General features: G+C 42.4%; 1 protein-coding gene and 1 long non-coding RNA gene across 2 annotated transcripts in view; one reads left to right on the forward strand and one right to left on the reverse strand.

The window, feature by feature from the left end:
• LOC139105078 (uncharacterized) overlaps positions 1–3,028 on the reverse strand; it is a 46,803-nt gene extending 43,775 nt beyond the window's left edge. Inside the window, exons 1-2 of the long non-coding RNA XR_011546131.1 lie at positions 1,112–3,028; positions 952–995 (exon numbers count right to left, since the gene is read on the reverse strand). This is a non-coding gene — a long non-coding RNA (uncharacterized lncRNA). The remainder of the gene's footprint in view (positions 1–951; positions 996–1,111) is intronic.
• LOC139105069 (netrin-1) overlaps positions 1–25,723 on the forward strand; it is a 141,231-nt gene that overhangs the window by 42,363 nt on the left and 73,145 nt on the right. The window contains exon 2 of the mRNA XM_070660960.1: positions 22,420–22,608. Within this exon, the coding sequence (XP_070517061.1) occupies positions 22,420–22,608 (189 nt within the window). The remainder of the gene's footprint in view (positions 1–22,419; positions 22,609–25,723) is intronic.

Here is a 25,723-nt window from a genome sequence, read left to right on the forward strand (position 1 = left end):
AGTTCGGCCTAATGTTCTCGGGCGTGGTAACCCGAGAGATTCAGAGCATCGTAGCCGAGCGAATTGAGTAACGGGGAGGGTCAAAATTTACCGATCTCCCCGTCGTAAGTACCCCCTGGGGACAAATCTGCGCTCTCGTCAAAACGCCCCTTTCCATCCCCCGTACCGTTCGGTGAGCAGCTCGTGCGCGTTTTCGCTAATTTCCCGGCGCGATCGGCCTTACGCACGCATTTTGATTTCACCCCTGCGGCCACTTCTCGTCCGCTCCGATGAGGGAGAGCGAATGAGAGTTGGGTTTGCACTCACAACCCTCCAAGTGATACCTCAAGAAGAAAACTACCTGCTTTTTTTTTCAGAGATCTCATACTACTTTTTAATAAATAATTTAGAAAATAAATATCTTGATTTTAAAAAATGAGAAAATATTCTATATACCCCGAAGTTATTTATTCCAGTTGTCGTGCTTTTATCTCTGATGCGAGAAACTCTTCTAAATTGTTTACTCACGATATTTCGCTCGATAGCTTGCCTCGTACGTATCAATATCTTTCAATGAGAAGAAGTTAAACGATATTGTTACAACTATAAGCCGTCCGCAATTTTCCCGAGAGTATTTCTTCGCGCGCTGCTCGTCGAACTTTCATGAGAGTTTCTTTGATTGTCACGATTCTCGAAGGCTAAGAGAGCCTTCGCGTTTCCGATGTAGGAAATCTTAAGGAGCCTCGGATATTCTTTCCTCTTATTTACAGATCGCTTAGCATCGATATCAATTTTATTTGTTCTTTGGTAATAACTAGAAGGAACCGTGCTCACGCTTCGCGTACGCTATTTTTCGAAAGGTTTCCTAATTCGTGCGCGTCATTATAATTAGGGACATTAATTATGGTCGACGAGGTTTTGCCGGTTCAAGAAACTCAGTTACAAATTACGAAAAAAAATTATGTGACTTACCAGTCTGCATGAATCTCAGCGGAGTTGTAGATCTCTGCCGGTGACTGTAACATAAAATGTAAAATATTAATGTAGAGATGCTGGTATATCAATTAATAAAGTTAATAAAAAAGGTAAATCTCTTTTTAATAAAGATTTTATTTAAAAAATGTATGCTTACCTAAAAGTTGCTCCGCAGATACAGGATGCCTTTCCGAGGCCTCCTCCTCCTCTCAGAACAACAGACCTCCTGTCAGAATGACTGGCTTCCTCTCCGTTTAAACTTTGTTCTCGCTCTGGTTATCTGCAAACAAAAAACCCGAATAATTAGTTAAAATTGCGCGAATCTACGCAACACTTCTGAAATAGAAAGATAACTTTAGAGAGGCGTAAGGATATAACTCACTTTAAGAAAAGGAAACATGATCACACGTGCTTTCCTCACACAGAGAATAAGGAGAAGAAGATAATTTTCGTACCGGGAACGCAATTTCGATTAACGCAAATACGCAATACTTTCGGTACGGAGACACGTGCTTGCTGTGCAGTGCGTAATGCGTGTGTGCTTGCGCGACCGCTGGAGAAGGACAAAGCGAGAGTGGGAGTAGTGGAGGAATATACCTAGCGCGCGGCACGTAGGCTCGCGATCGCCTTCACCCCCTCCTCCCCCCGGCTACCTATCTATTACTTACGTTCGATTTAATTGTAATATTTCGGATCGACCGAAGAATTAAATAACTCTCTAAATCTTTTCAAAACGCCTTTTTACTCAGCGAAGTTATACTTTTAAATCGTCGACATCAGAAGCAGAATATTGTATAACAATAATTCTTACGTGCCACCGTCAAATAAAAAGATGTTTCACATAAAAAAAAAAAGAAAAGACATTTTAAGTCGCATTAGCACATTTACGAAATATACCGAAGACTAATCTCTTCTTGATCTAGCTAGGAAAAAATCCAGACAGAGGATTTAATACGCTGGAATAACATCTGTGCGCGTTATTATCGCGTCGTTGCACATCGGGTAAGGCAGCGCGGGACCCCGCGCAGATTTGCGCAAGAGATTTTTCGCGCTGCGAAAAGAAACTGGCGAGGCATTGGCCGGAAAGAGTTTTCGGAAAGAACTCGAAGATATTTCAAATACCCGACAAATTTTACGGCCCACCCCGAGGGTCCTTTACGAGCGGCTATGAAAGATCAAGCGAGCCGATGCTGACTCGAGCGAAGGATATTTATTATCCCGAGTATGTGCCGCGCGTACGTACATATATAAATCCACCACGTTGAACCCGTGCGTGCGTGTATTCGGTAAATACTACGTATGTAGCCCTATCCTATGTGCACCTAGTCGCGCAGTGAGGGGAGACAAACATGGGACGCGTGTACGTATGCCTTATAACGTATTAGAACCTGAGGTCTAATATACTCACTCATCCTTCGACTCCTCGCCTCCCTTTCGAAGCGACTACTCCCGACTTCTTTTTAGACGTCTTTTCGCGTCTTTTTTTTTATGCCGAGTGTCGTCGGCAAGTAATACGCACTTGAGAACAAAGAAAAAGAAAAGAAAAAGAGAAAGAAAAATTAAAGTTAAAAACTAACGAAGAATTTTTTTTAATATTGCATGAAAAAAATAATTGCATATTCTTGGTGAAGCTATGTAGTTACTGCACATAGAAGTCGCGACGTTAAATTTTTTTACAGAATTTATCATATTATTTCATAAATAACTACCTCAAAAAATGTAGTGCAAAAGGACGACTTTTACATTAACAATTTCCACGTTAGCTATTCTTAGTTCATATGTGCTGTAGAACATTGTAAACGGTAAGGTGGATCAGTTTCCTGAATATTGCCTGAGATCAGATTTAATTAATTCCGCCCGTACGTATATTACACAGACTCATGTAAACACGTGGCTACATATTCGACAGCGCACACATTCGACCCGTACACACATACGCACACATTTGCATGTACCGCGGCAGATTCAGCGGTCTAATATCCTCACTCATCCTTTGAGAGGTTCCCTCGTTCTGCTCCTTTTGCGAAGATCCTTCACTTTAGACACACTTTCCGAGCGTGTAAAATACACCGACGCTTACAGAGACCAAAGAAGATAATTGGACAAAAATCCTTCCGATAAGACTTTATTACTTCCGATAATTTCCGCAAGAGCGTCCAAAAACATGCAGATTTACGAACGATACTCGAGTTATAATTCGATCAGGATTCGGCTACGACCGCCGAAGAGCCCGTGCGGAGTATAACACACGGCATGTAGCCATACATGGGACGCGCGGGGGCGAGTAAATACATACGGCTTATAACGTATTAGACCCTGCGGTCTAATATACTCACTCATCCTTCGGCAACCTCCCTCCCACGGGGATCCTAGATTGCTTTCGGAGTCCCGCACGTCGGCACCTGTGTGCAACAACTAACTCGCGAAATAAAAGCTTTATTACTTGCTTCGGCAATAAAGCTCGGCGGGTAAAAGCCCATTACATCGTTCATTACATTCGACGCGACAGAGAAAAACGCGAGTTCGCGACTTAAAACAGCGACGCGGAGCTTTTTCTATATAAATATATTCGTCGTGTTCGAAAATAAAAAAATTGAAAGCCAACTTAACGTGAGCCCTGAAAAGTACGCTTTATCCTCCTGAATTTCTCTCAATTTCTCCTCCCTCCTCCCCCGTGTCGAACCGGTTGAAGTTTGATGCATTTCTCGCGACACGCCAGCTACGTGCAGCGAGCGTTTCACTAATAAGCACCACGTTTCCTCTTAACGTATTAAACCACGCGATCTAATATACCCGCTCATCCTACGGCTCTACCCCGAGGGAGTCCTCGACTACTCCCGGCCGTCTTTCGCACCTACACACGGGCACCTGTTTCCCGCGAGGAAGGCGTGACTACACGATCTACCGCAATATGGTCAACTGAGAAACGCGAAATAAAAACTTTATTGCCCTGGCCGGGCAATAAACTTCATCGCAAGGTCAGAGATTCACGTTTTGCGCGCGCGGTGGTTGCGCTCCGTTGCCAGTCGATTAGGGTGATTCCTCGTACCGCTTGCGTGTAATGACGATTAATAAATTCCATAGTAATAACCGTGCGTCACAAAGGTTGCGTGGATGCTTAATTGTGACCGCACCACCGGCAATCTTCTATTATAAGTTACGTTGCAAATTATAATTAACTTGGTTCCATAATTACTCCACGTTCTTTAGTATTTACTTAATATTTTCTTTTTTTTTTTTTTTTATAAGGTGAACATTTCTTCAACTAGGATTCTTTTATTTTACTTAAAAGTGTGACATGTCTACTTAAAAGACTTAAATATTAAATATACCGAGTCGAATTATTATGAGAAAATGGAAAATATTAAGAAAGAAAAAAAAAATACAAGTTATAAAGACTGCTATTGTCTAATTAAAAGTTAATATTGATAATTTACAGAACGTTCTCGTTTGCGAAGTTTTTCGAGTAAGTTAAAAGGGAAAACTTGAAACGTGGGTGGCAATCTTGTTCAGCATGGAGCTTGATCAGAATTATTACGCTAAGACACAAATCGAAGGAAACATGAATGGCGCGGGCGTATGACTAAATATCGCGAGTTACCTTTGTTGCACTCGTCACATCGATTTTGCACCAACGGCGGGATCGCCAGTTTCACGCTCGGACGAGCATACGTAGTCTCATATATCCGCCGTAACGAAATCGCATATAAAGGATACGCGCGTATCGAGCGTACGGTTTCACGAGACGGATAATTTGCCGTAATTGCAAAACGGAAAATTACAGTTCGAAATGTGCCGAGCTCAGATTACCGCGCGCCAGTTCGGGCGCAATTACGGAATAATCAATCGCCGGGCGCGTATCACGTTTCGTATTCATTAGCCAAATGGAATCTCGCCGGCAAACGAGGAAACAAACATAATCGCGATCCACCCACGATTTCGGAAGAGCGTACAGGAGGCGGTGGAAGGAGAATGCGCGCAAGATGGGACACGGGTATCCAATATTGCGATTACGTGTACAGGGTGTCAAAAATAATGTTGCCGTGTCGAAATATGGAATTAAGTATACATAAAACTGAAACTGAACTCATTTACCGTTCTGCAAAATTTTTAATAATTTTTGAGCGATCGATTAAAATATCTGAGTGAATGAGTGTCATGAATCGCCTGTCGCGTCCATCATACAACTTCTTAAGCGGTCATTTAATTAAACGTTTTAATTAATCACTTGATAACGACTATACAAATTTTATAAAATAATACACGATTTTTTGTCTCGGTTTCACAAATTTAATTCCAATTTTCGACATGGCAAATTTATCTTCAACCCAGTATAAGGACCGTATTGGAAAAAAAGAGAAAGTACTTCGGAGACACGGAGAAGTTTCATAGGATTATATATATAATAAATATATCGCGCATAAAAATAAATGATATACAACTAAGCAAATATTTGAATCTTAGATGTAGCTCGTAAAAAGTAAAGAGCGAAAGAGAGAGAAGGATAGTTATCCAACACGTGCATAATAAGAAGTGCTATTGATATATTGATACTGTCGAGTCAGCATGAGTCTTGAATTCTATAGGTAGCGATATTGATTTTAAAGCCGATAGTAAGGATGGCAGAGTAGGCGAACGAGTGCACCTAAGTACGATTACGGCAAATAAATAGAGCGAGAATGATAAACGAAGATGCCTAAAATGTATTTTGCAACATGGAGATGTTAAAAGAATTACATGACGTGCACATTACGTGGGCAATTTATAAATTTCAAATAAACAAATATATTAATAAATAATTGTACAATAGAAATGATAATCTAATGCAATCAAGCCCAGCGAGAAAATCCCGTTCGAGATCTAATTTATTAACGTCTACTCGAGGACACGGAAAATTGATATGACAAACAGTCTTGGAAAGAAGACAAACGGTGGTCTACTGCGCTATATCGATCTCGTTTGAAGAGTCAGGCATCTCGAGACACGCCACCGTGGGAAGTCAATCGCGCACGGGTAAAACAAAACGAGACTTTGATTTTATGTGTACGCGGCACCCTCTTAAATCAAATCTCCCGAGCGAGGCTGCACGGGACAGGATTCTCATCGCGATGCATCTCGCGCTAAACAATGAAAGGCAGAGACATGCTGTCGTCGACGGGAGGAACGCTGTCACGATATCAGATAAGACATGGAGAAAAAAAAAGAAAAAAAATAAAAAAAAAGAGAAAAACTATAGAGAGATGTAAAAGAGTGAGGAACGAAGAAGGGCAGGGCGAAATACACGAGGACCGAAAAGCGGGCGGGGTGCAGACCACGTCACAAATTGGTTTCATTGTTCAGCTAATGAAAGCAATAACTCGCGGCCGGGTCGTACCGCGTGCGCGCGCGGAATTGCGGGGCGAAAGGGGTTGGCTGCACCCACGCGTGCAACACAGGGAGACGACGACGAGGGACAGTCGCGCGGCCGAATAACGCTACGCATCGATCATCCGCGTTTGCCAATTAACGGGGACGGCCCCGTTACGCTGCCCGTCTGTCCCTCGCGCGTGTTACGACTCGCAGCAGATGCGCCGCGACATGAACGCGTCAGCTCGAGATGAGATGGACGAATTAAAGACGCGCCGAGTGAAACACGGAGGTCCTATAAATTTTTATGGGTTAACATCTGTCCGTTCAATCAAAACATTAAAAGATTGCTACCATATAAAAGCTTGCCTGTTAATAATCAAGAGGTGTCGACATACCATTTTTCTAGCTTCCTTTTACAACTTTTTTTTACAACTGAGCTATGTACGTAACAGTTTAACTCGCATGTTGGACAAACTCCAAATCCGGATCTGAACATTGCGCGGAAATCGCTCTTGGCAAGTGCGTTTGAAAATATTATTCCGGAAGAAGCGGAGACGCGCGGCGCGCATGTTAATTGCCCTCGTTTGAAAACACGTGCATAACGAGAAACCGGACGAGACACTTTGGTGCGCAATTTTATCGCGGCCGCGTAATGTACACGTCGCATCGGGCGCGCGCCATCATGAGCGTCCGGTGTGTCGCGGGTAGCGCGGGGTGGCGTCGTTTTTCACGAGCTCGTCGGCACGACGGATGCATATTAATCGCGCGCACGATGCACGGCAAAATAAAATCACCCGAAAAAAAAAAGAATAGCCCGCCTTCTTTCGCATTCGTCGCTCGTTTTTTTCGGCATTTTATTGCGCGTCCCGCGGCTGTCTATCCGTGCACGTGTCGTCGATGCACGGATGAAGAAAACCTCCCGTGCAATGATGCGCCTCCCTCTCAGGTCGAAGAGTGCACTTTAGCGTTCCGGCGAGATGATTTATTCGACATTTACTTTCGAGCTTTAACTCTCATTAAAACAACCTAACCGCGGCAAACGATCCTGTTCCTCCCTTTTTCGTTTTTTTTTCTTATCTTCTTATTTCTCCCCTGTTCCTCTTCTCTTTTCGTTCTCTGCCTTTCTTTTTCTTCCCTTACTTTTCGCTCTTCGACGAGAAAATGTGGGCTTCGACATGCCACGGAAATCGCCACGATGCAAGGAATTTTTAACAGTTCCTGAATAACTTCCCTCTAGCTTTCTATCCATACTATTCGAAAACACGCGGTGAATAAAAGGGAACTTTTATGGAAACTCGGACGACATGTAACAATTTGTTTGAGTAAGCGATGTATTGTATTAAAATTTTTTTTTTAATTAATCGATATTCCGTCGACGAGAGCTTGAACATTTCCAATTATTACAAGCCATTAAAAACATCCGACGTTACACATCTAATTAACCCATATACTAGCACAAGAATGCCTATTGTCGCCTGTTGAATTATTCAATCTATACGTTCGAATAATTAGATAAATGACCATTGCTCATGCGCCGACATTACAATTATTAATTATGTTCAAAATTACGTCGCGCGCACGTGCTCGCATCTTTTACGCGCCCTTCGAAACGCATTAACGTCACGTTAATTGGGTGGTAATGTAATCGCACATGGCATAACGCAATTTCACAGAGATTACGCTCGCCATCACCCTCCTGTGTGACTAGTGAGTAACAGGCATACGAAATGCCTATAGGTACGTGTTTTGATCGACGCCACGCGGGATGATTCTTCGCTGCCTCGTCACGAAAAGAATTCACACGTAAAAATACATTTAACAAAATGTATAATATAGGTCTTTAAATTATCGGCGCGTGATATCGCGGCGTCTGGCGACACGTTTTCAAATATAGCCGCGATAAGGTAGCAAGAAAGCCGTAACGGTTGTTTTCGAAGATTCCGAGTAATTAAAATACCTCGCGTACAAGTAAGAATGTACGGCCGAGAAGATTTCCTGAAAGATACGGGGCCCCGGCTCGAGCGCACGCTGGGTCTAATCGAGCTTCGGATTACCGGATCCTTTGAACACGCGTCACTCAATTCACCTGTCGGGCGATTATCGCGGCGATAAGCTCGCGGAATGGCTCGAATGCAGCGCGATTAGCAGTGGTATCTCTCGACGATTGTCGATCAGCGGCGTGCTCAATCTTTCAGGCAGTTGCGCGAAGAGAGAGCTCGCGGACAACGATATCGCGGCGATAACGCGGTTGCCCGCTCGGTGTGGGATTTATAAGCGTGGACGGGCGTAAACGATTATATTCGGACGGCGCAAAGCGAGTTATCGGGCGTAAATTAATACCCCGGTTCGCCTCGCTCGGCCAATAGGTGTAACGCCGTGCATCGCGGCTATTCATTGCTTTAATTGACGTCCACGCGGCCGCGAGAAACTCGTCGAGCTCACGCCCGGCTCTATCCACACTTTTGTTTTCTCTGTCAGCTCTCTAGAAATAGTCAAACATGCTTCCACTCCACGAAACCTAAGCACACAACGCGAAAGTACACACGCGAGAGCTGGCTCTTCGTCCATATATCGCAAGGTACGGGGCGTATTCATTGAGCACACGTTGAACAAACTCGGCGGACTTGTCCGAGGGGCAGTACGCTGTTAAAATATCTGAGAATGTAAGTAGTTGGATATTGCATCTGTACGTAAGACGTTCATATCGAAATAATTGGACACCTATCTCGCAGCCACGTCGACGTTAGCGCGCATTTTTTCCCGACGCGCATCTGCGTATTTTAATGACCGGAGCGCTTCCTCTCGTGTGCGAATTTATTTTCGGTATCGCTAATATATTTTTCAAAGCAGACGTTCAGGCGAGACGCATTCGCACGTCAAACGTCGGACGATTATTAGAAGAATAGAAAGAGTTCCAATGCGGAGTTTTTTCAGAAATTGGCTACGAAACTTGCATAGACGATATTTACGGGCGCGTGAGGGGATCGATTGTCAGAAAACGTAGTAGCGTTCTACAATGAGGCATTTACGGGCGTCCCCGTGGCGTCTGTTTCTCGTGTTTTGCTTGCCAGAAGAAAAGATGTTTTTTGTCGGCCCTTATTGAACTGAATTACGGTCCAAATCGAGAGGGGGTGTCCGCCCTTCTGCTCGGAAGAGCGCGGGCCAATTCCGGATTCCAGGCAATTTAACCGACCGGCTCAGCGGGGCCATGCCATACGTGAAACCAGCACGATCGTGTTGCGGGATAAAGGGGCGCGTTTCACCCTTCCCTCGGCATGCTCCGGAACGAGCTTGTTATTTTTTACTGCGTGGAAGTCCCGACTTTAACAGTACGCAGTCAGTTTTACACCCGCTTGGCCGATAAAGGGATTGAAGAACGGAATAAGGTATTTACGATCCCGCCGAGGGAAAGTATCTCGCATACACTTATCTCAAATTGTCATGTTAAGATTCTATACAATTAATTTTATTTTGCATTAAAAAAAAAGAGAGAGAGAGAGAGACACGTGGTCGAGTACTTTGAGAACAGATAAAGAAACTCTTGTTGGCTTTCTGGCCAGAAAGTTCAATTCCCTCGAATTAATTCACGTGCGCCTTTTGAAAAACAACGCGCACGAGAGTATACTTGCCGCTCGACTAAATAACTTCTTCACTTCGCAAGATATAAAGGGTGTTCTAGAACAATAAACTTCTTCATTTATAGGTATCTTATTAATTCAGTCTTAAAATTCGATAATTATTACTTGATAAAGCAAATTGCTAACTTTTAATGAGAAGTATCTTGCCAAGTTCTCTAATGTATCTGAATAACGTTCACTCGAATTAATTATAGAATAAATTTTACCACTACCAAGGTCTCCTTTACTTAAATGCCCGTAACTCGAGAAATTATCGGTGCTTCGACTAATTTATTGTTAAGAAACCATCGATTCCCCCCATGTTCGACTTCTGAATAAAAGGAATAAGGGTTTCCGAGACACCTTGTATAATGAAGAAACATCGCCGAACGAAGCGGGAGACAGTAAAGTTGTCTCATTCCGAGCACCTTTAACGCGGTAAGTGCTCCTCTCCGAACTGGTAGCATCCACGGGGCGCGGAACTGATGGCGACATAAACAAACACGTGTCTGCGGATGGGACCATTTGTAATGAGAATGGCGAACAACCGACGACAACGACGAACCGCGCACGTCGTTTATAGCGTTGCCCACGGCAGCCATTATTCCCGAAGTATCACCGGCTATACGAAAGCAGTCGTTTCCCATCACGAACCTGGAGTCTCATCTCGCGAGCTTCCGGGACACGCGTGCGAGATAAAGTCCTAAGTCAATTAGAGACGCGTTTTTCTAGAATATTATTTTTTTTACACACATTCGATATTAAGTTTTATACAAAATTAAAAAAAAGAAAAGAAAATTGTTTCCCAAAAATTCTAAAGTTCTTCGAGTCTTTTTACTACGGATAACTTTTGTGATAGAGCGCCTTTTTAGAACGTCCCTGTCTTACATCTTACACTAATTTACGTAGTAATTTATTCTTACAGGAGTTTGTTCGTAAGAATCTTTTAATTCACATTAAAGAGCTCATTAAATCTCAGATTAAACTTTTTGAGAAAAGATCGACATAAATTATTTGGAAAAGTGGAGTTACTTATGAGTGTGCAAAATTATTTATTGTAAAAAATAGATAATTAGCGAATACGCTTCGAGATCATATTTCTTTCTTCCAATAAAATAACAGAAATTGTCTACCATAAAGCTTGTACGTGGCTTTCTCGATTTATCTCTTTCATTACCCGTCCCGGAAGTCCCGTTTGAAAAAATCTGCTAGCTTGCAGATGAGAGATTAAATATTTTATCGTCAGCTCTGTTGAAGCCTTGATAAAGCTCTAATCCGGGAGTTCATTTAATCTTCCGGCTGCGCATACCGGTCCCGCGGGTGTTTCGAAAGTTGCGCGCCGCCTCCTGAAAATTGGATGAAAAGCACCGCGAGATTTTCTCGCCTCCAACTGATGTTTCGAAGTCTTTCGAACGCCGCGCAAACTCCATTACAAACGCTTTACAAGCACCAGTTCGCACCACCTGGTTTCTCAAATATTTACATTCGCACGTAATGCATTTTCGCGGCGCGTACTCGTCTTTGTAGCGCAATTAATCGGTTCCTATGCGAAATGTTTCTCACAAACGACGCTGCATTCGATTTGTAAATTCTCCAAATTAACTAACTTTCGCTGTATATATTTTAATAGCAATTTAATAAAACATTAATTGTAACAGTAGCGCATTAAGTCACATTAAAAGAATCTGGCTTCTAAAAATGTTTTTAAAAAATTATAAACAAAATAAAAAAGTGACCCATGAAAAACGCTTTATAATTATTAGTTTCAGAGAAAATATAACACCTGATAGCGCCGACAATTCAATTTTTTTATTAATGCAGCATTTCCGCTTCCAGATACTCCACGTTATACCTATTACGTAAAAAAAAAGAGCTTTTGTAACGAAAATTCGCGCGATTTCCTTCCGAACAATGGCCTCTTAAAGAAACGATTAAAAGAAATCCTTGTTGCACTGCGCGGCAATTAGCAGGGTTATAATTAGGACAGTCGGTTGCAATCGTTAGTCGAATCGGTCGTTTTGTTCCAGTGTTAACGACATCCCCGACCCTCTTTCGTCGCCGACGAAAACGCGGGGCTGGGTTTCCGCGTTGGCGCGGCTCTCCTCCTCATTAACGTCGAGCCGCGATCCCGACGTGCGGCGGCGTTAACGCCTCGTTAGCGTTTCGCGAGCGGGACGTCGCGTTAGATAGGCGAGCCGCGCGCGATAATTTATTGGCTCGTAAATTTGCGCTTTCCCGAATATACCCGTGTGCACGCGCACACGCGCAGCGCGCCGCGTCTTTCTCGCCGCGCGATACGATTCCCCGTGGGCGTTTTGTCGCGCAAATCTCGCATCAAGAATCTGCAGGCGAACACCTACGGCGCGAACGAGAGGACAAACATTCCCGGTAATGCGATAAATCGACTGGCACTCGTACTCGAGGAAATTACGGAACATTAGCGAAGATCGCACGAACACCAAAGCCGTGCCGGTTTAACTCAGACGGCAAACATCTCGCCCACCATATACATATATATTCTTTTTAATCAATATGCTAGACATAAAAACAAAAAGTTACAAATAATATAAAATAAATATTTTAAGTAATTCTAACTTTAAAGAATCATTTTAAATTACCGTAACCTAGCCCGAGTAAAAAATGAGTAAGCGTTATCTAATGACTAGCTAATCAATCCGTGATTTATCTCGTAGCTGTCGAGCAAAACTCTCCAGCGCCGAGCCAAAAATATAACTCTCAAAATGTCAATAGTTAGCCACTAGCTAAGGAATATATCTAATCTACGCGATCAAACCACTGCTGCAAAATTAAAATAGCTAGATGAATTTTCACTGGGATAGTATCGCAATTCAGAGTTAATTTCTATTTTGCTCAAAATTCACGGGCCTTGATAAATAGCGAGAATTTTGAGCGAGTATCGCATGACGATATTGAACGCGCGATGTCAAATACCCGCGCGCGTTTGTCTGCGTCGAGCCTTCATCGCGCGCGCGAAAATGACGCAGCGAACGCGATGAGTACGGACGATATAAATTTTTGCGAAGATGCGCTCTTGTGTGCGTGCACACAACCGAGCGCAACAGTTGGAGGTGGTGGTTCTATTGCGTATTGGAATTTTTTGTGCATGTATATATTTTTTTCTTTTTTTTTTTTTTAACTAAAAGCGGCATTATTCACCAGCTTTCTCATTTTTCACCCCAAATGATCGGTGATCGGCACCTGTCGGTGCGTCAAAATAAAGCTAAAGAGTAATAAAACTGAAAAATTACGAGATGCAAAAATTCCACGCTACATAACTAAAGTATAAAAGTTTAAATAGAACAGAGAGATTGCTTTTACTTTTTAAATATACAATCTGCGTTTTAAAACATTTAGATCAGAGAATCTCGATTTCGAAAACAGAGAATATTTTACGCTACTTCGTATTACTCGTCCAGAAAGTTATAATTACGTTTCTAAAAGTTCATCGCGACAGCCAATGAGCGTTGAATTTTACGCTCGAGACTCCAAGTTCATCGACTGTCGCATCTGGCTGCTTATGACTAATGTAAAACGAGCCGAGCTCGGAACATATTAAGATCTGAATACCTCTGTCAACGAGAAATCAAGTTCAAACAAAGAATTAAAAAAATGTACGATACGTGGTTGCCTCGCGCTAATAAGAGGAACGAAACCGTCCTCGCCTGGAGCGAATGGCGTGACGGTAGCCGCACAAGTCTAATCCCTCTTGTATATAATCACGCGTACCCTGTAAGACGATTTCATGCTTTCGGATTTCCAGACGTGCATTCCGTTCGCGCGTCGCACGCGCGATGCTACATGGAAACGTGTTCGAGACTCGATAATGCCTGACATCGCCGTCCCGGTCAGGTATCTCCGGGATCTCGGTGAAATCATTGCCGCGGTTTTCTCTTTGCGGCGAGCTTGTCTCGTCCCATGCCGTTCTATGCACAGAAACGTAGCAATCTCGGCAGACAGAAGCGCGCGGTTAGGACCCGCGGGAAGGGTAGATTGAGGAGAGAGCGTGACTCCAGCCGGTCGCTCAGATAATCGACGAAATGTAGTTACCCGGGCGAGACCGAGAAACTCGGCAATTGTTGCCAATTTGTTGGGAGATCGTGCTACGTGCTGATTCTCGGGCTAATTCGTACAATTCGAGGAAGACAATGGAATAGAATTATTATTTTTCGGAACTTTAACTGAAAACAAAGGGTGACTATTTCATTTGTTGATGATAAAAAATAAATTGCGTTTACAAAAAGTTTACCGTCAACATTTTATTTCAATAGATTGAACGTAACGGAAAATTGAAAATTTCAATAATTGTAATCAAAATATTAAATACAAAATTGATGCACGTGCACTTTATTTTAAAGTTATGCTGCAAATAAAGTAAATGCAAAATAATAATATTTGCACGTTGAATTGCATTATTTTTCGATTTCAATTTTAAAATATTCATGTTAAAATAATAAGGCTTCAAATTCACACAGAATCAGTATCGCTTACAGCTACTACCTGAGATTTCATTTTAAACCACACTGTAATTTTAGAGATTTTGCCTCAAGCTAATCCTGATCCCAGTTCAGAACAGTTATATTTTGTTAATCTGCATGATTATCCATTATTATTATGACAGCTTTACAAGATAAAACGTTTACAACTTTATCAGCCATTTTTTTAATATCTTAAAAATCACCATCGGTAATAGCCGTCAGTAACCGTTATTTACCTATCAGCTAAATTTAATGCATTCGCAAAAAAAAAAAACAAAATCTAAAAGGGAAAGCGGCAGAATATCGTTTGAAGAGTTTTATAAATACAATTTTTTAATTGTCAATTTTTTAAATATTATATTGTGATAAAAATTTTGCACGAATATTTGAGCAAATTGAAAGACTTCTGCTTTTGACACATTTCGACTAGTCTAAGAGAGAGCAGTTGGGCGTGCATAAGCGAACGAAATCCTAAGCGAGTAATTCCGACGAGCTGTTGATAGCTGACCCGAGGGTTAATTGCACCCTCGGCGAGACTTCTCTATCCCTCGGTACCGTTCCGTAGTATCTCTCGCGTAGCAGACTGCAATCTCTAAAACGCACTTAATTCTATATAATCACCGATCATTTTTAGAAACGCCCCTATTGCTCGGTGAAAATTCCTTTTCTATTAATTGCTCGACCGAAATCGATTGCGCGTCATTAAAATGTCGTTATTTGAAATTAAGATGATTTAACGTTACACGATAATTGACTTGTAAAACAGATTTCATATTAGATATTTACATTGCACGAATCTGTTCCTACTACTGCATTACAATCATTACATTATGGCGTTATTGCATTAAATATGTACATTGTATACATTTTTTTTATACCCGATAAAACTCTCATAATTATATATTTAAAAAGTTTTAATTATAATTGTATAATAAACATCTGTTGAAATATAAAATAGTCGAATTATCGCGTCACTTATTGTACGTACGCCTGTACGTCATAGATACGTGATAAATTATCTCAACGATCGATATTCTGTAAACGAGAATAAAAAGTTTAATTTTCTGGCGATAAGTCAAGATACTGAAACTCCGAGTGGCGCAGTTATCTCTATTAAAAGTACCTTTATCTCGAACGTGTCATCCTCGAAATGCCGACTCTACGTAACAGTTCGCCTCTAATAGAAACTTTGCTTCGCTACGGATTAATGAAACGTGTCACGCTGAGCGATCAATGGGAATTCTACCGATCGGAATTTCTTCGTATCGCCGCCCTCGTACAAAAGGATCCCCATTAGATTTGAGCTCGTTAGAGAGGCCAGACTGACGACGTGACGTGCGTTTCACGGACGGACTACCAGACACTGAAATGTTGCGGGAGGCTCGGGTGCCCAAGTTTCAAAGACGATTCGCCGACCTAAGTCAGGTATCATCAGCCGCGTTCGAAGGAGTTGATTGCCAGTTGTATCGATAACATCTGACACGGACGCTCGAGTTTTCGAAGCTAGCGATAGGTCACGAACCCTCCCGGCTAGAGCGTGTCTCGCGCGATGACTAGCGCCGGGTTGGCGATGGTCAAACCGTAAGCAACGTGCGTGTGTCGACTTTCTCGAAACAAAACTGCTGTCGCCTGGACATCTGTACATGGGTAACGCGATACGCTACTGTGATAACGCCGATAGATAACAAGCGTTCTTTCTTTCGGATTTATTCTATAGACATCGTTTTATATCGATAACTTTTTATTATCGAATTCTATAATTTACATCGTTGTTTTGTGTTTTTTTTTTTTTATTATTTTATTATTGAACTATTTTATTTCATCGAAACACGTTCTAAAGCTATGTGGCAATTTCCTATTCGAGCGCCCAGATTAATAATATAAATAACATAAACTGTAAAACCTAATCTCACACGTAAAAGACATCAATGAGATCGGAATCGCGCGCCCCGAAATCGTAAACGGCACGAGCTATGCAATTCGTCATGATTTATAGGTCGGTGTCTGCGCTCGGAGAAAGAAAAACGGAGACAGAAAGGACCGGTGTAGAAAATGTGGCATAATCCTTAGTGCACGAGCCGATCGATCGTTAATCCCGATCTCGCGGGAGTAATACGGTCGTCTTAAATCAACGGAAAAGGCGCCTTCTTTAACAGTTAAGCCGAAGTGTAGGCTTTATCTGGGAATAAATAAGAGATTTGTGAAAGTCGGCCCCGTTTTGTCGATTCCCTCGAGGAAGAAAGAAACACACGTCGCTTACTCTACCGTCGCGATTATATGTATAAAGTTTCTTTAACGAGTTGTGTAAATTAATCTCGTGTTACACGAACGGATAAACAGTACCGCGAAAACACAATGAGTTTTAATAATTGCGTGTGTATGAAATACATTTCGCAAAAAATTAAACATATATAGTAAATTTTTTTAAAACAAAAGAATTATCGTAAAAAAAAAAAAAAAAAAAAAATGTTTTTCGCAGCGAAACAAATATCTATTGTTAAAAATTGTATTAACTCTTAAATCCCAGATATCCCTTTATACTCTGATAAATATATTTTTATATTGGGAGCTACGGGCACTATTATTTTTCCAAATGAGAAAAAATATACGTGTTTTGACGTTTAACAAAGTGACGTGCTAGGTTCGCGGAGTATGGGACGTGTCCTCGCTACGTTCATCACGGTGTCATTATTGTCCCAGGCAGGGAGAGTGTAACTAGATCAATTAGGAGATCTGCGTACGTGTTCCCTCGCACGTAGACGCACGTAAGTGCGCCGAAGACGCGGGACGTGGCGGTGGCACGCATCCTGTCGCAATCGAATTAGGCTTCGTGGCGCTCTCGCGCCATCCAAGCTCGCCTTTCTCCGTTCGGCACGATGAGGACGAGAGACACGAAGGCGCGAAGTAATCCGTTTAAGGCCTCCCTAAGTGCAACGCGCGAGGCGACGCGAATCTCGCATGTGAAATGCGCGGACTCGCGTCTCGGGCACAATGGACCTCATTACACGGTATCGGCAAGATGGCTGGTAATTGAAGAGGTGCGTTTAGTCCGCTAAAAGCAACCCCCGCTTCCCAACTCCGAAGCCCCGCCATTCGAAGGAATTGAGTGCCGCGCGATGGAATTACTTGCTTCGAGTCCCTCATGCGACACGCGTGTCTATAAAAATTGCGACCTTCGACGTTTGCCGTGACGAACCCGCAGTTGAAGCGTCGAATGTACAAGTATCGCACAAGTCACGCTATTGTTTTACGAAGGGTACTACAAATTAAGGCCCTTGAATATGTATCTTCGATTAATAGCGGTATTGTACTTTTAAAGAATTTTATTTAAAAAAAAAAAAAAAAAGAAAAAAAAGAAAATCTCTATTAACTGATGCGTTCAATATTTAATTTCGGTTTAGGAACTGCACGGGAAATTTTATAATCTTAGGGGAGTGTACGAAAAGATCGAGGGTCACAATCATGCGCGGACCAAGCGATTCCGGCGACCACCCGGAAATGACTGTGCGAGTACGATTATAATGATCGCGTCGGTGTATCCCACCGTGGCACGAAAATTAGCTCGTAATTTTAGTACAGGTGTTCCTTGCCAACGTCCCACGCAGACCGGCAAAACTTTCGCCCGAAAGGCGGCTTCGTGCGCGCGCTGGTGCATTAATAATCAGTACATTAATAAGCGGTGGCCTTCTCTTTGGTCATGTTATTTTCGCGGAAGAGAGATTCGCACGTAAGGAGCCCGCCAATGCGAACCAGCGCGAACGGAGGTCCTCTTAAACGGATATTAATTACCGACCGCCATTACCGAACTCACAATACCACTGGCAAAGGGGTTAACAAAACGGACGATTGAATTATGTACGCGCGCGTCCGAAAAGGAACGAGCGTTACTCCTCCATATGGCGATTGCAGAAAGAAAATATCCTTTATTTTTCAGCGCTGCAGCATTTTTTCATCAAGTTTAGCGTATAAAGTTTGTAGAGATACAAGTACAGATGACGTAGATATGTACGTATCTCAAAGTTCTAAAATAATAATTATAAAAATAGCTAAAATAATTAACCGAACTCTCATTAAGCGATGATCAAAAGCATTAATCGTTTTCTACTACCTCTCTTATTCAATCTATCTTTTATCTTTCTCTATTTTTTATTTGCTTTTTTTGCGGAATGACGTGGCAAACGTTATACGGGAAAAAGGGCCCCATGACGAAGGGCGGAGGCGCTCTTAATTAATTATTCCATGGGCGTCGCGCCGTTCAAAATTAAAATCGGTTCATTAAGCGGCGCTACGTGGAATTTTTTCCTAATCTGGCCGGCCGAAAAAGAACGAGGACGAGAGGGCGGCGGAAACGACAGCTACCGGTTTTCTATCTCGTTGAAGGAAAGAACCACGTTAAGGAAATTGTCGCTACATAGAGTAAGGGAACTCGGCTCGTCCGTTCTTTCGGACCAGCAAAGCGCCCATTTGGTCCCCCTTTCGGCTTTAATGATCCTACAGATGATGGCAGGGCCGCGACGGTTTTTATCTCCGCGCGCAATAAATGCCTCGTTAACGATCACGCTCGCAAGCAATAATCGAAATTTCTGATTGCCGCGAGACGCGAGCATAATTTTAAGACGGCGCCAGCGGGCGCATCGGCAACACGTTAAGGCGCATAACAGAGTCGTATATTATAACTTATCGCAATGCACTGACAATGGCGACTTTATTTAGCAATACAAAATTTGCGCGGAAAAAAAGCACACATGGATTAAACTACGTTGAGATTACGGAAACGTATCGCGTATATTTGAAAGTTGCTTATTTTTATATAAAATAATCAAGTCGAACAATAGCCTATGACCTTTCGCAACGTGATTTGCAATTTCGCCGACATTCGAAAAGCAGGATTCCAAAGGTTCTTTCTCTTCTCATGTTATATGTATAAAATTCAAGCCAACAAAATAATTTGTTGAGCATCGCGAGAATTAAAATTAACAAAATTTATGTTTTAGTCGTTACATTTGTAACATCGGAGAGCCTTGCAACACTTGGAATAGGCCGCATTAAATAATCGGCTTGCAAATTGAAGTAATATTTACCGCGTATTAAAAATTACGATAGTGTCAGACTGTAAAATTAGCGCCAGTTGGCATTTCGCGACGGCTGTACGCGGAAACCAATCCGCCGGAGTAAGGATTGAAATATGTATACCTATAGACTTAACCGGCGCTCGCATCTGTTCCGTGCGCGCCAACGCTGCAATTTTGTAATAAACTTATCGGCCTGATGCGATAATTATCGCGCATCTGGCAAGGCCGATCCGCGCGATTACCAAGAGTAATCCGCGAGCGAGTCGGAGCGGATGGAAACCGAGACGGGGCACCTGTGGGCGCGCGCGGGATAACTTCTTGAACGCACGGCGTGGGTAATCGTGCAGCTCGCGTTATCTATGGCTCGAAGCCGGCGTGGGTTCCGACCGCAAATGACGGGATAAAAGGGTCCCCGGCACGACAGGATGCAATTACGGCTTTACGCGGCATTACGAAGAGGTACCGCGAGTCGGGCAGACGCCGCCGCGTCGTGGCGACTCTATTTAAAGTTTAAGTGGGGACTTAAATTAAAATCCATCCTATAACGATTACGGTGACACTCGTGCCATAAATTCCATCTCTCTGACGATGCGCGATTGCATTATCTTGAACCCGCTTTTTCCATGTGTTCTTTCAACGTAGAAATCCCTTTTTTGCTATCGGTACGTCGTTTTAAGGATTTATAGCGTCAACTCTTTTTTTTTTTGTTTTTTTTTTATTACGTTTTAAATGGCAAAAATATTTTCATGACAAAGTTATATCGACTTTTTATATGCGTTACTTACAATTTTTGGTGTATTGTTATTATTATTTTTTTTTAATAAAATGCTGTACAAGGAAAATTATTTCACCAAGTATTAAGTTTTTTTTTCCTGACATTTATAAGACAAAAATCAATAAAATTATACATAAATAAAATATCAGGTATTATAAGTTTATACATTTTTCAGAAAAAAGAATTTAGCATCTTCCGAGAAAGCATTATATTTGAGCGAGGAATAAAGTGCTACTAAATTCCATTTAATCACAGGCATTTCGCAACAAACTAATTTACTTGAGACAGATTTATTGAGGTAGAGTTTCACTGTTTGCTTTAGTAACACTTTATTTTTCTACGGGGATGTATTGATTTATGAGAGGTGCCATAAAAAGAAGCCGCGACTCAACTCCTATAAATCGTAAGATATAGCCGGGGCTAATTAATATCGACGTTAAATCCAAAAACGCTAATTCGTTCTTAAACGCCGACGGTAAACCCCGCGGGACTCGCCGATACCACTTCGATTAATCGCTAATTACGGCGATCATCCCCGCGAAAACGAGACTCGAGGCTCTGACGTGGCTACGACTTAATAACAGGAACCGATCGTGGAATTTCAGACGGTGGCCGACGGTGGTTATTAACTATCGAGGGGTTATCCGATCGACCCGATACGCAGCGGCCAACTTGGATTCAACAGCATTCTTATCCATCGATCAAATTCTACGCCTCGCGCAAACCCATGTTCTCATAAATAACCGATCGGGATTTTCACCGACTCGCGATAAGAACGAGAAGAGGGCACTCGAGTTTAATAAACCTGCGCGCAGCTTTTAGAAATATTTACAAAGCATTGCGACAGTCTATCGCATTCGATTAATAAGATTAATTATTATAATAAGACCGTATCCCAATTGAAAGGCGATTAACTCTCTACATCAAAAACATTTTAAAACATAAAAAAAAACGTCCATGAAAAATTTAATATCTTATTAGTGACACGGTATTATAAGAAATTTCAAAATACACGTCGCCGTACTTCATTTCCGGGAACAAGATGACGAAGGCTGCGATAGCAAATAAAAGGGGTAGCCTACAGCGTGCAGGCAGCGTGTGTGTACACTGAATCGCGATTGAACGAAATGAGCATCCACTTCTAATGATTTGTCCGGAAACAATATCTCGTTCGTGTCTCGAGAGTTTCAATCAATGTCAGTTTGCTTAACGCGAAATTGCAACAAGCACTTACAACAAGTGGATATCTTTTAACGTTAGCTGTTTTGCGTATTTGATCATAAATAATATTACTATTTAATTACTATATAAACAATTATTTTATAATCCTTTGATTTTTAAATAAATCAGTAGCTATGCGATTATACTGTTGAATAAATTTATCAAAAGTTTCACGTAAAAGTTGTAAAGCTTTAACTTTATCGAATTAGGGTTACTGAACGTTTTTCTTCGTATCGGACTGGCAACGCCACGTTTACGCGAGATAGATCGAGAACGACGAGAGAAGTCGAGAACTGTCGTCCGATAACGAAGACGACCCCCTCGAGACGCCTTCCTTCCTCCGGCCGGATGAATAAACTCGAGACTAATTACCGCGATAAGTACAGAAGGAGCCCTGGCACGCTTCGTCGTGCGTTCCACGATGAAGCTCGGTAATATTAACGAGTGGTGACTGCGCGCCACGCTCGACGCTTCAATCGCAGGAATGCCTGAAATATCTGCTCGCAGTTACCAGCGAGATAATATGTATTCGCGTCGCACTTGCGCGCCGGTTGAGCGGAACGTTTATTACTCTGTAGCAATGCGTAATTAAAGTAGAATAGACGGTATTTGAGCAATGCCGATTCCGAGATGCTAGCGAAATGAATATCGCTCCTCGTTGAGGGAACGTTGCGATTTAGCCAAGAAAGTTGTCGCGTATTAATTAATCAATTTGCACGAACATGTATTCGCTCATCATATTATAAATGTTTCCTTATGTACAAGTGTCTATTTGCGTTTGAGAGGACCGACTGGATTTACTTGAAAGAATCAAGAGGAGAGGAGAAAGAAAGCTCGTGAGTGTGCGAGATGAAGAGATGTAATAGCAATCGTAAAATGATAGCGTTTCTCAGTTGTCGCGCGCCAAACTTAAATTACCGTCTTACTTGTTTCAGTGTGCAACTGCAACCTCCACGCGAGAAAGTGCAGATTCAACATGGAGCTGTACAAGCTGTCGGGCCGCGTCAGCGGAGGCGTTTGTCTGCAGTGCCGGCATTTTACGGCGGGTAGGCACTGTCATTATTGCCGCGAAGGTTACTACAGGGACCCGGCGAGGCCGATCACGCATCGCAAAGCCTGCAAACGTAAGTACCCGGCAATTACATGTAAATCCAACAAAGACACCATCAGCGACGCGGGGCAATTACGCCTCGTGTCGAATAATCCTCCCCGCGCGATTACTCGCGGCACGCTTAATTACGGAAGTGCCACGGTGAACTTGCGACCGTCTCGCTCGCGCAGAACTAGTAAGCAACATTAATGGCGTGTAGGATTTCTAATTCTTCACGCGTCTCAATGTACGCGCATTAGAGCGCTAATAACGCGCAGCCGGGCTAATTGGACGATCCTATGGGTCATAGAGCTTTCTATAGCGTGTAACGATTCGCTGTCGATCTGAAAGCACGCAATCGCGCGCGAGAGATAACCGGGAAAATACTTAAAATGCCTCACGCGAGAGAACAATGCGGATAAAAATTTCGACAATTAAAGTTTAAAAACAATTGTAATTGAAATTAAAAATCTATATTTTAATACTAACATCGAGATTATTTATTTTTATTTATATTATAATTATTTTTGTTTTTATCTAAACGATTTCTCTTAAAGTTATCGTACTTTTAACGTTCACCGTCGTATTGAACAAAGACGCGTTATGCGAATCCGATCGGAACGTTTATTGCATGCATGCGACCGAAGCGGTGAAGGGAGAAAACTAAGAAACGACAACGGCAGTTGCGATCGGGTCAGCGCATCTTCCCAGCCGCGCAATGCGACCGTCGGGAGAAACCTGGACACCATTACCATTCGTCACAGTCCCTCCGTGGTACTGTTACAAAGCGGTTACCAGCTGGGCAACCCCCTAATCTCGGCGCATTCAATTTATGTGCGTTTGTCTAGCCTCGCGGACCGCCGCGGGGAATACGATCTCCCGGTGTGAGAAAGCGCGTGTCGATGCATCGCGAGTGCACCGGCGCGCGGTCTACGTGAGCGAACGTCTGAGCGGCACATCTCGTGTCGAAATTACACGGCGTAGTCGTTGTTCGACGTTGGTTCACCGCGACGTAAGAATATCGAGTCGTGACGCGGGATAAATTACAAATTCGTGAAACCTGATTAGTGAACCTTGATTCGTGAATTTTAGTCTAACCAAATTAACAGACGCCGAAGCCGTGAAGAACGTGGTTAATTTAAAAGCTCAACTGTGTAAATTTTTTCTAAATTTTTTTACGATTTTATAAAATTTTTACAACTATTATCCGTGCGAATTTATTATTATAATTAGCAATTTTGTATGCAATTCTTTTCACAGCGATTCTCTTCATTCGATTCGGTGTTGCAACGCATTTACCATCGTTATTTTTTCCGCGTTCTCTCTATAGACATCATTCGACGTTAAAGCAGGCTCGTTCTCTAATGTTGCGCCGCTCGAGCGCGTGATTTACGCAATGCGTATCTTTACAGCGGCGAGAATTTTTGCGAGATTCTGCCTTAAAGTAGTCACACTCGGCGAACGAGTTTCGCGCGATTAACTATGTATGTCACCGGATAGCGCGCGCGTGGTCTCAAACGAGCGCACATCGTGCCGAGCTGCGAGATTAATTAGCTCTTTACAGTCTAAAGTTTTTATAATTATATGGCATTCATGTTTGCAGCGAAAACCAGTCGTAAAAGAGACGCGTGCAGCAACGTGTAATAAAAATTGCACACGGGAGGCACGCCATTCAGAATCATTAGATTGTGATCTTATTTGTCAACAAGTGTCACAAAATATTCTGCAATTCTTTGAGAGTATAAACGGAGAGATTACATTAAAATATATCGTACTTAAACAAAAAATATTTCTCAGGATATTGCACAAAAAATTAAAAAAAAAAAAAAAATTTTTTTTTAATTACTGCAAGAATTTAATAAATTCACAAATGCTGCGGAACTATATGGTATCTAAATTTAAGCGTGCATAATTAACAGACTCAGTTACCAAAGTATTAACTGGTTTCCGAGTTAGCAATTCATAAGAACGACGATATAGCGCAGTTTACGATCTACCTCGTGCATTCGCGGTGTTCCCGGTGCCGATGTATGTATAAAGCGCTACCGAGAGCCTGCGCACGCTCTCGCCACCGAGATAACGAACAGTCTGTATTCTCGTTAGCAATCACGGCCGTTAAGATAACAACGAGACACGACACTCATAGCGAGCGCGCACGCCGAGCGTGAAAAGATTTAAGCCCGTCTCAGGACGGCATAAGTTTCATAAATTAATCCCCGGGACGAGAGGAGACTCCATCGGCGTTGGATCGCGTGGGACGGCGGGAGAGTATAATTTCATTTTGATACATAATTTAAGTTTGAGCTTTAACCGCGCTCGAACTTGAAATTGCCCTCACCCCCTTCCTTCCTTCCTCCACCACACCCCTCGCCTATGACGATGATAAATTTAGAAATTAGTCGGGTGGCAGGACGGTCCGATTTCATATTCCGCTGGGTATAGGGACGAGAGCAAATATAACGAAGTTGTAAGAGAGACTCCGTATCAGAAATAGCATTTTACAGAAAATTACAAAGTGACGTTACGGTTTGTAACGCACGGTACAAAGTAAAACGTCGATCGTTACAGCGAGTAAAACATGAACGATTTGCGTAGCGTAAAGATCTAAGATACTTTTTCCAGGGCATGCAATTAAAAGGAAAATATACTGTGATTCGAATTTCATGATAATGAAGAACGGTAGTCTCATAATTTTGAGGTTTTATCTTCAGCTGGCGTATAATTTGAGATCCCCGGCGTGGCCTTTCCGAACTGACGATATCTAATTTCTAGCTTTTCAAGATAGGGGCTGAACGAAGTTACGACGTTATTACGCGATGATTAATTTGACGCGGTGAAGATAAGATCGTTCTGAGGGAAAAGCGACTCTGATTGAATAATTAACCACGCCCACCGGATTAATTTCAATCTAACGTCGTGTTAAGTAGCACGAGTGGTCGCATTAACATGTCGTACCACCTACCGACTCATTCATACGGCAATGGCTCAATATTATCATTCGCGGGGAGAACTATTCGCGCAACATTAAGTAATTAAGTTTACCCAACGCATGCTAATTAAATCACTCGCTGGCGAAGTAGAGAACATGTACGAGCGAGATAACGTATTCCAAAGTACACATTATTTATATAATGAATGTGAGCCTGTCG

The sequence above is a fragment of the Cardiocondyla obscurior genome, linkage group LG08 (assembly GCF_019399895.1).
Source record: "Cardiocondyla obscurior isolate alpha-2009 linkage group LG08, Cobs3.1, whole genome shotgun sequence".
In the NCBI taxonomy this organism is placed as follows: Eukaryota; Metazoa; Arthropoda; class Insecta; order Hymenoptera; family Formicidae; genus Cardiocondyla; species Cardiocondyla obscurior.